The sequence below is a fragment of the Eptatretus burgeri genome, chromosome 15 (genome assembly GCF_056783735.1).
Source record: "Eptatretus burgeri isolate ZD-2024b chromosome 15, Ebu_testis_v1, whole genome shotgun sequence".
Taxonomy (NCBI): domain Eukaryota; kingdom Metazoa; phylum Chordata; class Myxini; order Myxiniformes; family Myxinidae; genus Eptatretus; species Eptatretus burgeri.
Genome location: NC_140975.1, coordinates 35594263 through 35608946, shown reverse-complemented (window position 1 = coordinate 35608946; position 14684 = coordinate 35594263). Strand labels below are relative to the sequence as shown.

At 41.4% G+C, this 14684-nt stretch overlaps 1 protein-coding gene across 3 annotated transcripts in view; it reads left to right on the top strand.

Annotated features, from left to right (window-relative positions):
- LOC147011923 (uncharacterized) overlaps nucleotides 1-9775 on the top strand; it is a 34280-nt gene extending 24505 nt beyond the window's left edge. For all 3 annotated transcript variants that reach the window (XM_085857557.1, XM_085857556.1, XM_085857555.1), the window contains 4 exons: nucleotides 277-340; nucleotides 1511-1677; nucleotides 3932-4035; nucleotides 9397-9775. In XM_085857557.1, coding sequence (XP_085713683.1) covers nucleotides 277-340; nucleotides 1511-1677; nucleotides 3932-4035; nucleotides 9397-9553 — 492 coding nt within the window. In that variant the 3' untranslated portion in view covers nucleotides 9554-9775. The remainder of the gene's footprint in view (nucleotides 1-276; nucleotides 341-1510; nucleotides 1678-3931; nucleotides 4036-9396) is intronic.
- The last annotated feature ends 4909 nt before the right edge of the window (nucleotides 9776-14684 follow it).

Sequence of the window (14684 nt, the reverse complement as noted above, 5' to 3'; positions counted from 1 at the left end):
TCACTGGTACTCATTTCGCCGACCTCGGAAGGATGACAGGCTGAGTCAACCTCCTGGTGTGTATTAATTCAAGCAGCCAATGGGGCTTGAACTCAGGACCTTTTGGATCCCAAGCCGCTACCCTAACCACTATGCCAACGCCAGGCTATATATGTATAATGTATATATATATATATATGTATGTATATTTTATGTATATATATATATGTATGTATATATATATATGTGTATATATTTTATGTTGCCCAACGAGGAAACCCCCGCGTCTGTTTGCAGCGATGCTGTTCGCTGGGAACTCGCCGTGGCTGGCGCAAAGATGGCGGCGTTTGCGGAGTTGAAGGTGAGGCGATGGTGTTCGTTGTTGGTTATCGGGGGAGATGTGGTTTAGGAGATGGTGGCTGTGGTTGGTGTTGTGGAGAAGGGTGGTTGTGGTTGGCGTTGCGGAGAAGATGGTTGTGTGAAGGCAGTTGTGGAGAAGGTGGTTGTTGTGAAGGTGGCTGTGGTGAAGGTGGTTGTTCATTGTCTGTGTGGATGTTGGCGATTGTGGAGAAGGTGGTTGTGGTCGGCGTTGTGGAGAAGGTGGTTATGTTGGTTGAAATGCGGTTGGTCCAAAATAACGACAGCAAAAGAAAAATGGCTAACTCAAAGATCACAGCCCGGTTACGCGAATAAATCCCTTTAAACATCGGTGGGGAAATCTATCTGAACACAGACTTATCGACATAATTGATCTAAGGACCTATATGGTGCTCTGTGAATTTCCACAACCGTAACAATATATATATATATATATATATATATATATATATATATATATATATATATATATATATATATATATATATATATAGTTATATACATATTGTGTACCTCATTGTTTTACATCTCACACATAAGAAACGTTTCACATAACCAAACATGAGGGTGTGATGATTTTGTCTTCAAACCAGATGTGATTATTTTAATGAGCTGAAATTGAAGGGATCAGTAATCATCAGCACATATAAGTGTGGAGGTTTGAGTGCCCGATACATCAGACTGATGGGCGATAACAAGAAGATATCACTATGCAATGTGAAAGCATCCAGTATGCCTCTCTTGAGTGACTCTAAATGTAAGCTGCACAATTCTGCAATGATTGGGATCGGATGGTTTTTGATTATTTGCAGTAACACCCATCATCTGCATGGCACACCTCATTTTTGCTGATGAGATATCCTATATTCTAAGTCATGTTCTTCCATGCAAAAAAGCTTTTATAACTACAACATGTGGTAAATGTGTCGGTGTGTCATGCTCACTCGTGGCTTCCTCATTGTTTTGATCCATTTGATGCTATCATATTGCATCAGCACCTATTTCCTCAAATACAACTGAACTATTAAAGTTTGTTCGGTTCTCATGACACTGAGATGGATGGCCTCATCTTACGTGAGGTGCAAAGCAGGCCTTGTTTGATATTTGATAAACTTGCCACCATTTTGTACATTTCCTCCACAACACCCAACAGACGTGGTGTATGGTAAGGCTTATCAGTCCAGCCTGCTGGGAGAGAACACAGGGCCGGAGGAAGCTTTCAAAAATGACAACAATGACCTATCCTGCCCAGAATTCTGCTTCATTACCGGAAGGGACTGGGAGCCATGGTGGACTATGGACCTGCATTACAACCAAAAGGTTCCTCAGAAAACCAAATTAGAATGATTTCTCAATGTATTGTGGTGATTCACCGCATAGTGCGACCCCGCTTTGCGTGGATTTGCTTTAGCACAAATTAAATATTCAATTTTTAATTACCTAAAAATTTTTAAAATTTAAAATCCATCAAGCAAGTCAAAAGCTACAAGTTTAAATGCACTGCATCTACCCTAAATGCGACCGCTAGTGTTGACATCGCTGGCAGCCAATCAGAGCACGTCTCTGAGTGTGTCTGCTCTCAACCAATCAGAACGCGCATTGTTATCTTACTACTCTATGACCACCATCTTGGCAATTGTGCCGAAAGCCTTGGTAATTATGCCGAAATTATCACAAAATCTGGAGCTGAAATTGAAAGTGTTTAGGTGGATGGGTGTTGATGTCACCGATGTTGGGTGTGGATTTGGTTTTAGGGAGTCATCTGTAAGGACAATTGTAAAGAACAAAGAAAAAAATGAAAGCCACAACTTTCATCTCGTCAGTCCACAACTCCTGTAGGTGCTTAACGAGACCTCGGAGGAGTTTAATTGAAGAAAATGGAGAAACTTTTATCCTCCTGGATTGAGGATATGAATCAGTGCGCTCGTTCTGCCTTTAAGCCAGGCAGTAATTGTGGCAGGTTGTGCAGCAAAGGGAGCTGTTGTGGTGCTGGTGGGTGAGGATGGAGACTCCATGGTTTCCATCGAGATGGGACGTTATTTGTGCTGGGGGAATTTACACACTGCTACACCTTGCTGCCACAGTTTTGTCTTCTGAGTTGAGGCCACACCTGCAGATAACTGAGATGCCATGGTTTTGCAGGGAATGTTATGGTTATGGTTGTTATTGTTGTTGTAGCGTATAAAGGAATGTTCTACTCAGTCCCGTGCGATTTGATATGTGCTATGGAAGGCAGGTAGCCCGTGAAATTGGCTAGGTAGTTTTTAAATTGGGAAATTGTGCTCAGATAACAGCTGGAGCAAGTGGCATCTACTGGGGGACGTGGTCAATCAGATGTGTTTGAATTGATGAAGTTGAATTGTGGTTAAGGTAGGCCTGTTTGTTTTGCTTGTTTGTGTGCTTTTATCGTCTTTTCTCCCCGCCCTAAGGACACCATGTTGAGCAGAAGGCGGCGGATCGTAATTGAAGATTTGTCGCCTATATATAATTTTTGTGCATAATTGTGATTGTTGTGCATTTTATTAAAATGAATGGGGTAGAGCATTAAGGAGAACAGGTAAGGTCACTGTGGTTTGCCTCCCACAGCCCTCTGTAATTTAGATTATAATTGGTCATTTGTGATAAACTTACAAGACTCACATGAATTAAATAAGTCTTGTAAGGAAGAATATTACCCACTTGGTAGGGATAAGGAAATGTGTGGAACCACAATTAGCAAACAACAAATGTATGATTTTAAGAAGAGAAAATTATATGATAGTTTCACTGTCATTTACATGATGAAGAAGGGAAGAAGGGACAGGGAAGAATGGGTACCAAGAGCGAGGGTTTGGGGAAACAGGATTTGGAAGCAAACACAGAATTGAGGCATTCAGCCCTCTCACGTGTGGAGTTGGCTGTGATGACAATCGAAGAGTGGGAAGCGATGGAAGGGGAGCATACACCATAGACGGACTTAACAGGCCACACCCAGGTTTTAGATGGAGAAAAGTTTGAAAGTTCATTCTTGAGGTTGGACAGATGTTGTTTTCTGTCTCTACTGAGAGTGGACACATACTTGTTGCGGACTTTTTGGAATGCACTGAGATTGCCTTCAGTCAGATTGTCCTTCCAGTAAGAGAAGGCAAGTTGTTTCAGAGCAACTGCAGCACCACAGGATTCAGTGTATCATGGGCAGGAGGAAGGGCAGCATAACTGAAGATGAGCTGGTATGAATCTATGTTTTAGAGAGAGCAGGTTTCTGTATAATAATTCCCAGGCTGAGTTAACAGCAGGGGTAGTAGATCTGGAATACCAGTCCTGAAGAGAGATGGCTGCTTGCAGTCCTTGCCAATCTGCCTGAGTGAATTGCCAGACTCACCGGTGTTGAGGCAGCTCTCTAAGAATAGCCAGAGAGATGTTGACTCTCATTAGCACACAATCGGATGAACCAATTGGAACAGAGGAATAGCAGGAGACATTTGTGGGAATGTTAGTCTATTCTCTGTCAAAAATTAAAAAAAAGTTATTGGATAAGTTGTTTTTGATAGAATGATCAATTATTTATCAAGAACCCATTATCTATTGTGAGCAGATATCCAAGGTCTTTCTGAAGAATACCAATGGTGTTCAGGGCATGCGATTCTTCAATGTGGATTTGCACATCAGTCGAATGCTCCCTAACTTCAAAGGCTGGAGGTATCACATGCTTGAATTACTGTATACAAACTTCAGCCCCTACTTTTCTTGTAATTTTTTTTTTATTATTGTTTTATTTTTATAGTTAGAGTATTGTGGTTGCTATCATCGTTATTCTTAGGATTCTAATTATTATTATTATTATCATTATTATTATTATTATTTATTCAGCATTACCTATCTATCTTCTATATATTACTAAAACTCTCATCTTGTATATAAGTATGTTCCCGAAATACAGCCAAAACAGTACACGACAGTGCAAAAATTTTAGGACCACCTTACTCACCATTCTCCTGCGGTGTGCAGTATCAAGTTTCGTTAAAATCTGGCAACAAAAAATTATTTTAAAATCAATTCCCGATTCAGTCAAGTACTCTTCGGGAGAATTTGATCAATGCAAACAACCTCAGCGGTATAGTTCGCTGGAGCTATCTTTTTTTGTTTTTTGAAATGATTTTTTTTTATCAATCGCTGTCACAACGGGAACTCAATGGGTTCACGGGTCGTCTGGTTACTAGCAAATGTTTTACACGGAATTTACATGGAAATTATGTGCAGGAGGAGGCCATTCGGCCCATCATGCCTGCGCCACACCAATGCCAGATTTGATAAATCCGTCGATACCCCTTCCCTTCGTGTGCAGCCTTTTGGCTGCTACACTGGTAGTCATTTCGCCGACCTCGGAAGGATGACAGGCTGAGTCAACCCCCTGGTGTTAATTCAACAGTAAATGGGGCTGAACTCAGGACCCTTGGATCCCAAGCCACCACCCTAACCGCCAAGCCAACACCAGGTGAAATCTATCATTTCATTCACTTGTGATTTCCTTTTTTTAAACTATTTCCATCGATCATTCCACTTGAATCTACAGTCATGTGACTTATAACTCACTTACATCACTCCAATTGAAACTATTGAAAACATTGCATCCTTAAAACGTTTTTAAACATTTCGACAGTTATGATGTTGAATGTAATACCATGATAACGTTTCAAAAATGAGTAAAATGCTATTCAATCACATTTTAATGATGTTTTGAAAACCTGACAAAAATATGTTTTCACAATGTTTGGAATCATGTTTTATGATGTAACAAGATTACTGTGTAAGCTGGGATGCTCCATTGGGAATCAAACCAATTGCATTTCAATATAACGAGTGCTCTTGCACTTCCTCTCTCTGGCATTTTCATCCTGTCATTTACCTTAGGTCATCTTCCATTGCTCAGAAATTCCCCAACATCATAGCGTTACATAAAAAGGTGTCAAAAGGGATCCCCTTAACTGCAGACCAATTAGCTCATTTGCAATCATCAGCAAGGTCATGAAATCCATCATCGGAAATAATTCCTTTTCTCCAACAACCTAATCTCAGATCACCAATTTGGATTCAGACCTGGTCACTCTACCTTGGATATGCTGCTTATACTCTCCCAACAATGGATGGAGGCCTTCAATATCAGACATGAGATCATGGCCATCTCTCTGGACATATCTCAAGCTTTCGATACAGTCTGGTATCCCGCCTTGCTCTCCAAACTGTTTGCCTTTGGAATCCAAGGTCAACTCCACTCTTCGATTGCTGACTTCCTCCACTCTCGTAGCCAACGTGTGGCTCTCAACAGAACCTGTTCTTCTCCAGTCCCTGTCAAGTGCTCTAGGTCCATTATATTCCTAGTCTTCATCAACGATCTCTCACCTCCACTCATTTGTTTCTCTTTTTTATCCCACCTGTGGAACCACCTTCCACATTCTCTTAAATCTCATTCTTCCTTCCACGTCTTCAAAACAGCTGCTCACCACCATCTCAAATCATCTCCCATTCAAAAACACAATATTTTCTACACCCATTGGACCATCCCACACACATCTTAAAGTTATGCTTCTGTATCCATCTTGCCCACCCCTTGTGTTCTCCCCTACCCCTCATCATTACCTGCATCCCTTGTTTGTCTGTGTCCATCTATTTTCTCCCTCTGTCCTGCTATTGGTATTTCCCTCTTTTCCTGCTGTTCCTCCTGTTATGTTGTATCCTGATCCATTCTGTGTTCTCGCTCTGCCACGGGCTTTGACTATGGAGAAAAAAAATTTCAGTATGCAGAATGGAAATAGATATACAAAGAGACACAAGTCTCCAGGAGACTACGGTGAATGTAATGAGTGGTCTCAAGATCCTTTCCGACATAAAACAAGGCAATTAGGAGGCCATTTCCCCCTAAAAAACACCGTGCTGCTCTCCTGAGTTAATTTTTTCCTGCAGCTTTAAACAACAATCTTTTTGAATTTTTTACTAAAGCCTAAATAACGCTGTCTACACACACACACACACACACACACACACACACACACACACACACACACACACACACACACACACACACACACACACACACACATACACATACACATACACACACACACACACACACACACACACACACACACACACTTGCAAAACTCCATCTCCACTGCACAAGGGACAGGCTAGTTACAAGGAAGAAATAAAAAATGGGAGAAAGCAAAGCCAGATATTTGAAAGTAACATAAATGGCCAGAGAGAAACAAAAGCAAAACTAGAGGGGGAGCACTCGGTAGAGTGCAAACCCTCCGCCGCCAATACTGCAAGGTCACTCAAGTGAACCTAATATTCTATTCATTCAATTTGACGTCAACAGTGCTCACAGAGTTATAGTTTGCAACTTTCCCTTTTACTTTTAACTTTTACATACTCAATTCATTCGTCATAACTAGATTCCTTGAGACAGAAATTGATTTTACGTGGGTATATCCACCTGAAGTTCCAAAATCAGCCGCAATTATAATTTTGGCATGTTTTTTTTGTTGGAAATCACTTATAACATGTAGAAATGCAAAAAAAATCTAAATTTTATTGAAAAAAAAGTTGCAAATTTTTTATTTCTCTCTAACAAATGTTTTTTTTTTTGGGGGGGGGGTTGTAAATCACTGAAAACATTTAGAAATGCAAAAAAAAAAATTCAAATATTTTTCAAAATGGCCGCCATAGCGGCCATATTGTATTTTGGACCAAGTCCAAAATCTAATGCCATGATCCTTGGACCATACCTAATCTCCCCACCAAGTTTCGTCGAAATCCGTAGAGGAGTTTTTCCGTAATACTGTTCACAAATAAACAACCAAACAAACAAACAAACAGAAAGGGGTGAAAACAGTAACCTCCGATCTTCGATGGCGGAGGTTAATGAATTGTCGCGGTACTGCCGGTTACGTTAATCCCCTGACCCAAATTGTGGTGGATGGCAGTTAACACCGCAAGCCCAGATAACCAAGTAGTTTTCCTTAGGAGGCGGACACATTGATCCTCAGAGATTATTACATGTGCGGGTGGAGTGGGGTGCAATGGCGGAGCGACGGAAACACAGATGGATGCACAGGTGGGTTTTATACTCTAACCACACGACAAATTCACGGACACAGCAACTTAAAATAACCGCGGAATTTAATGAAAATAGACAAATATTTACAAAGGACAATAATTCAGAATGTAATAATGCGTGAGGTAAATTAATCCTAAAGTCGAGGCGCCTCTACACACAGACTCCAACACAGACAATGGTAAAACAAAAGAAAATAAAATCCTCCCTCTATTCTGGTACTGAGCTTGTCCAGAGATGGGCTCTGTGGAACTTTGGAATTGAGGCGCTTCATCCTGCATGTGTAGACGCACCCAAAGTGCCGCCAAGTCGTGCTCTCGCAGTGGGAAAAACGTACATCAGACTGTATTCATGAGCGGTATTCAACACCAAGGCACAGAGACCCCATGCAGTTTCTTCGTCTATCACGGCTGCCGATACGCGGTACTCTGCAGAATGGTGCCATCCCCTTTGGTGGCATACACAAGGCTTCGAGGTCCGTCTCATATGACTCCACCAAGAGTCAATGGCCATTGTCTTGCTCAGTAAGTGAGCCAATTCGCCTCAGCATGAATACTGAATTGTGACGTCTTCTTCATGCTGCGAAAGAAAGCCAGCTGTAAAAATGACGTTCGTAACGCCTGGGGGTTAGGATTTGGAGTTTGGTGGGGTTGGGTGTGGGTGTGGGTGTGTGTCCAAACATCTGAGTTTTACACTTACAGGGAGTTGGGGGTGTTTCCAAAACCGTTACATAACAACCTTTTTTTGTTCCATATTAAAATGAGCTGTCAAAGGACTTTTTGGATGTTTCTGGATGAGCTTTCCCGTAACCTTGGATGAGGTTCTGATTGCGCATTTCTCTATTAGCCATGGCTTTGCTGAGAGATCTCACTGTAAGCTGGTCGATAGAAGAAAAAAAAAAGTGAGGCCACGTCCCTGAGAAGAGGAAGAAGAGGCTTAAACAGGAAAATAGGTTGTCCATCTCTATTTATAATACCAAAATGTTTTTATGCCTCCGCACCAAGGGTGCCGGAGGCATTATGTTTCCGGGTTATCCGTCCGTCCGTCCGGATTTTCGTTTACGCGATAACTCAAGAAACAACTTTTTTTGTTTTGCAAAGAAGCAAAGAAGTTTTGCAACTATGCTCTGGAAACAAAGGTTAACCTCAATTATTTCTTAATACCCAACTTGTTTCCATGGAAAGTGACAGAAATTTTTTGGGGGGAAATCTCTAAATATCAAAAGGCACCAGTTCACCACTTGCTTGATATGTGTACCAAATTTCGTAAATATATCTTGAGGGGATTTGTAGTTAAGCTCCAGAAACGAAATGTGACGGACGGACGGACGAACAGAACCCATTTCTATATCCCCCGCCAACTTCGTTGGTTGGCGGGGGATAATAAGCAATTTAGTCAACACAACACAGTTTTTAATAAATTATTTCGGATACTTTTTGACTCACTCTCATATATAACAAACAGAAATAAATTCCTGATTGGGGCTAGTGTGAAAAAAATTCTGACTTAATTCGGAACTCAAACCCAAGGACCTTATTGTTTCCATGGTAACAGATAACTGAGCTGTTGAGTCTTCAGATTAACCTCCAAAATTTCTCACACCAACGCTGAAAGCTTTGTAATGGCCGACGTCTAACATGCCTGCTGAGCAGACCCAGAGCGTGATTGTGTGTGCGTGTGCGTGTGTAGGATCTAGGTATTATATTAAGTGTGCTGTGAAAGTGAAATTCTGCATTGTACAAGTGTATCCTAAGTGGAAGGAATTGTGAAGATCGATCAATCTCTCTTCAAAGTACTTTGAAACTTTTAAAGCACCATCATCTTCTTTGCTTTACCATCCTACAGAGAACAGAAAATAAATTTTCTGCGAGCAACCTTGGCAAAAAGCTTGAGATCAAAATCAAACTTGCTCAACAATTATTTACTTATTCCTCATTTCTCCTAAGGTGCGAAGCGAGTGGGGACATCTTTATACCACCTGGAGGAAACAGAACTTTCACTTGTGATGCTGGACCGAAAAAAGCCCGCTATATAAGCCTTAAAATCAAAGGCCGTGCTGACCACTTGATCGTTTGTGGTGTCCAGGTGGAAGTGTCACCTTGAAATGTTCTCCATTACTCAGGATCTATAAGCCATGCACATTAATTTTTTTTCATGACTGAGTAAATATTGGTGATTGGTGCTGATAATTTTACATTTATATACTACACAGTCATAGCTGATATCTTCCTAGTGAAAACATTGTGTACATCTTAAGTTAATACACTGTGTGTTTAAAATTATGATGTTACCTGTAATTTTTCATTAAAGGGACATTGAAATGTGTTGAATGATGCTCAGAATTTGGACTCCTTCGTGTGTGTATATATTTTTTGTTTATGTCGTCAAGGCTCGTGGAAGAGCGATGAACACAGAATGGATTAGGACATATCATAACAAACGGAACGGCAGGAGAAAGGGGGAAACACTAAAAGCAGGGTGGAGGAAGAAAATAGATGGAGACGGACAAACAAGGGATGCAGGTAATGTTGAGGGGTAAGGGAGAATGCAAAGGGTGGACAATATGGATGCAGAAGCAATTTTTTGCGAGGGGTGGGGTGGTTTAACGGGTGTAGAAAAGATCATGGTTTTGGATGGAGGGTGGTGGTATTTGAGATGATGGTGAACAGCTGTCTTGAAGAACTGGAGGGAAGAATGAGATTGAAGAGAGAATGGAAGTTGGATCTACAGGTGGGGAAAAAAGAGGAACATGATGGTGTCTTGATGAATGGAAGTGAGCAGTGGTTCTGGATTTTGGGAGTTTCACTGGAAGGGTGTTTCTGGTGGACCATGTGCATCATGCAGAAACCTGGGTGTGGGGTTTGGGGGGGGGTGGTGGCAAAGTATGGACAGGGCAGAGGGTGCAAGACCAGAAAGGAGGCAGAAGACAGAGAAACCACCTGCCTGTTGGTGATGGTGAAATGACAGGCCATTAGACTCAGCTTCATCGCAAAAGATTCCAATGATCTTGAAGACCTTGGTTTCCACACAATCAAACTGAGCAAGGTGTGAGGCAAAGCCCAGAGTGGAGAACAGTATTCCATAAAGCTGAAGCTGCCTTGAAGGTGGACAGGAGCTCAGGTGTGCCAAGGAAGGACTTTGCACGACAGAAAATGCCCAGTCGGCATCTGCCTTTGGAGGCCAACTTTGAAATGTGGCTTGCTCAAGAGAGATCATGGCTGAGAATGAGACCCAAGACTTTGGATGACTGAATGTCTCTGAGAGGGTTGTTGAGAAAGTATGTAGATGGGAGGGTTTGCAGTTGCAGGAGAGAGATAGAGAGATAGAGAGACAGACAGACACACAGACACACACAGAGAGTGTTTAGGATTTATCAGGGTTAAAAGACATATTCCAAGTGTTTTATCAGTTTGTGATTTTGTCAAGGTCTGCAGACAGAGAAGAGCCTGCCTGTCTGTTAGAGGGATGAGGGATGTCACGGCAGAGAGTGGAGTCATCATAGATATAAAGAGGATTTTCCAAAGAGTCAGAGAGATCATTGATGAAGATTAGGAATAGGATGTGGCCTAGAACACTGCCTGAGGGTGCTCCAGCCTTGACAGAGAGAGGAGAAGAAAGGATTCAATTGAGAGCACACATTGGTGACGAGAGTGGAGGAAGTCAATAATCCAAGAATAGAGTTGGCAAACAGTTTGAAGAGCAAGGCAGGATGCTAGACTGTATCAAAAGCTCCAGATATGTCAAGAGAAATGGCCCTGATCTCATGTCTGGTATTGAGGGCCTCTATCTATTGTTGGGAGAGAAGCAACATGTCCAAGGTAGAGTGACCAGGTCTGAATCTGAATTGAGGTCGTTGGAGAAAAGGAATGATTTTGTGTTAACTGCGATGATGGATTCCATGACCTTGCTGATGATTGGGAGTAAGCTAATTGATCTGTAGTTAAGGGGTTCCATTTTGCACCATTTTATGGGGTACAGTCATGTAGACTGACATCCAGGTCGATGGAAGATGACCCAGGGTAAATTATAGGGTGGAAAGGGTAGATAGAGGAAGTGTAAAAGCTGCAGAGTAGGTTTTTAGGATACGTGAGTTGATGGCATCCAATCCAGTTTCCAAATCAGAATCAAGGGTTGTCAACTTCTCCACCTTCTCAGTGAAAATATAGAGTTCAGGAGCAGTTGGGTATGACAGGGAAGGGTGGGTACCAAAAATGAGGGGTTGGGGCCACAGAATTTGGAAGCAAACACAGAATTGGGGCAATCGGACCTCTCACAAGCGGAGTCGGCTGTGGTGCCACTTTAGGTGATGGAAGGGGAGTATACACCGGAGACAGACTTAACAAGGTGCCACCTGGCTTTAGAGGAGGGAAACAGGTTTGAAAGATCATGCTTGAGATTGGACAGATGTTGTTTTCTGGCTCTCCTGAAAGTAGTCACACACTTGTTGGGGAATTTTTTGGAATGATATGAGGTTGCCTTCAGTCGGAGTTGCCTTCCAGAAGGAGAATGCAAGTTGTTTTAAGGCAACTCCCTCACCATATGATTCAGTGTACTAGGGGTGGCAGGATATGTAAGATAACTGAAGAAGAGATGGGATTAATCTGTGCACAAGGTTTCTGTGGAAGAATTCCCAGGCTGAATTAATATCAGGGGTGGTATATATATATATATATATATATATATATATATATATATATATATATATATATATATATATATATATATATAACCAGTACCTGAAGTGTGATAGTGACTTGCAGTCCCTGCCAATTTGCCTGAGTGAACTGCCAGACTTGCCGGCACTGAGGCTGTTCTCAGAATGGCCAGAGAGATGTTGACCTTCACTAGCATATGATCAGATGAGCTAATTGAGGTGGAGGACGAGAAAATTTGTATGCGTTCACATGCAACATAACCTCGAGTTGTGCGCACTCACCGTTTTGCTGTCTCACCTGGGTTTGAATCTTGGTGCAGCGATAAATTGTCACCCTGATGTTTTGCATGCAGGGCGATACATCATTGTGTGTGCCATCCAGAGGAAGGACATTAATCCGGAGGACCCATCGAGCAGCAATACGTTATTTTTGAAATGACGTATGAATGCTAAACATCTTTTGCACATGCCCAATATGTGTTTTACACTTACTCGGTTCTGCTTGCCGGGCACTTTCAACCTATCGATGTTACCACAAAATGTGTGATTCAAATAGTCTTTTAAACATAATTTTCAGCATTTTGTATGGCAATTTCAAGGTGTTTAACCATAATTGTCGTGTTCCTGAATGCAAATTGGCTCATGGAAATATTGTAATACAAGAGTACATAGTCATACCATAACTTAATCAATGAGAAAACCAATACAGAGAGTGGAACGCCCCCCAAAAGCTGAGCTAGTAAGCCAGCCAATGTGGGGTTTTATCCAAACATCCAACTCCCAACTGAAATGGAGCCATTAATCCATGTGGCACGCCAGCATTTGCTGCAAACACGTGACGAAGAGAGTGATACTGGTGGAAACTTGTCATTTGCGTGGACTCTTGTGGCCTCACAGTACTTTTCCAAGTATTTTCATTTTCTTTCAGAAGCTTGGTGAGCCATTCCAGGTAACAACCCTTATCCCAGACATACAATACATTTTATTTTGCCCCAAACACTTCAGCTTCCTGGGGTTTCGGTACATGTGCAGAGCATTTTGGGGTGGATTACGTCATTTGACAAATGCAGTGTTGTTAGGTCATAATAAGATCCCACAGTGTCTTTTGTCGAGTTATCACCGACACCCAGAACAAATTTAAAATTATTTGCACCTTTAATCGAATGTGAGGCTTAACCAGTCTGTTCGTGAAAGATTTCAGGAAAAAAACGTTCCTCAGCTAGTCCCACAATGAAGATGGGAATAATTGAGGTGGTTAAAGAAAAAGTCGTGATGATATGAAAGTTAAAGTGCATTTGCAGTTTGTTCGCTCACCTGGAACGTAGTTCCGGGGAGCTTACGGGATGACGTGTCGTCTGTCCATCAGTCCATCCACAAATACTTTCAACTTCTTCTCTGAAACTACACTTATTATTTCGATGAAACTTTACCACAACATTCATCACCGTTTATGTACAAAAGTTTGTTCATGGCATAAAAAAAAATTAAAAAAACGGGCCCAATGGGGGTCTACATGGGTTGCCCCCCAAAATAGGTATTTGCTTTCTTCTCAGAAACTATACATACAATTCTGATGAAACTTGACCACAACCTTCATCACCCATAACGCACCAAAGTTTGTTCTCAGCAATACAAAAATTGGGGTCTGAGGGAGTCTACAGACGGATTTATGGGGGGGTTCCCCCCCCCAAGAGATATTTACTTTCTTCTCAGAAACGACACAATCAATTCTGATGAAACTTCACAACAACCTTCATCACCCATGGTATACCAAAGTTTGTTCATGACATTAGAAAAATCGGGCTCAAAGGGAGTGTAAGGGGGTTTGCCCCCTCAAAATATGATTTCCTTTCTTCTCTGAAACCATACACACAATTCCAATATAAATTCACTACAACCTTCATCAGCAATGAAATACTAAAGTTTGTTTATGACAGAGAAATTGAGCTCGAAAGGGTGTAAGGGGTTGACCCCAAATTATGCATTTGCTTTCTTCTCCAAATCTAAACACAATTTTGATGAAACTTGACCACAACCTTCAATAAGCATGATGTACCAAAGTGTGTTCGTGCCATGAAAAAAAATTTGAGGTCTAAAGTGGTCTATGGGGGGGGGGGGTTCCCCAAAGGATGTATTTGCTTTTTCTTCTCCGAAATGACCATACAAGTCCGATGAAATTTAACCACCGACTTCATCAGCCGTGATGTACTAAAGTTTGTTCACGACGTTAAAAAAATTGGGGTCAAAGGGCTTCTATGTGGGGGTTGCCCCCCAAAATATGTATTTGCTTTCTTTTCTGAAACCACACACATAATTCCGATGAAACTTGACCACAACCTTTATCACCAGTGATGTACCAAAGTTTGTTCAAGGCATGAAAAAATAAACTCATTTATAAAAAAAGAGACTGGAACTCATTTATAATAGACAACCAGAACTTATTTATAATATACAACCAGAACTCATTTATAATATACAACCGGAACTCATTTATAATATACAATCGTCAGAAATATCATCAGAAAACAAACAAACTGAACAAGCATGTTATACATATTATAGATGGTGAGGTTGAACCAT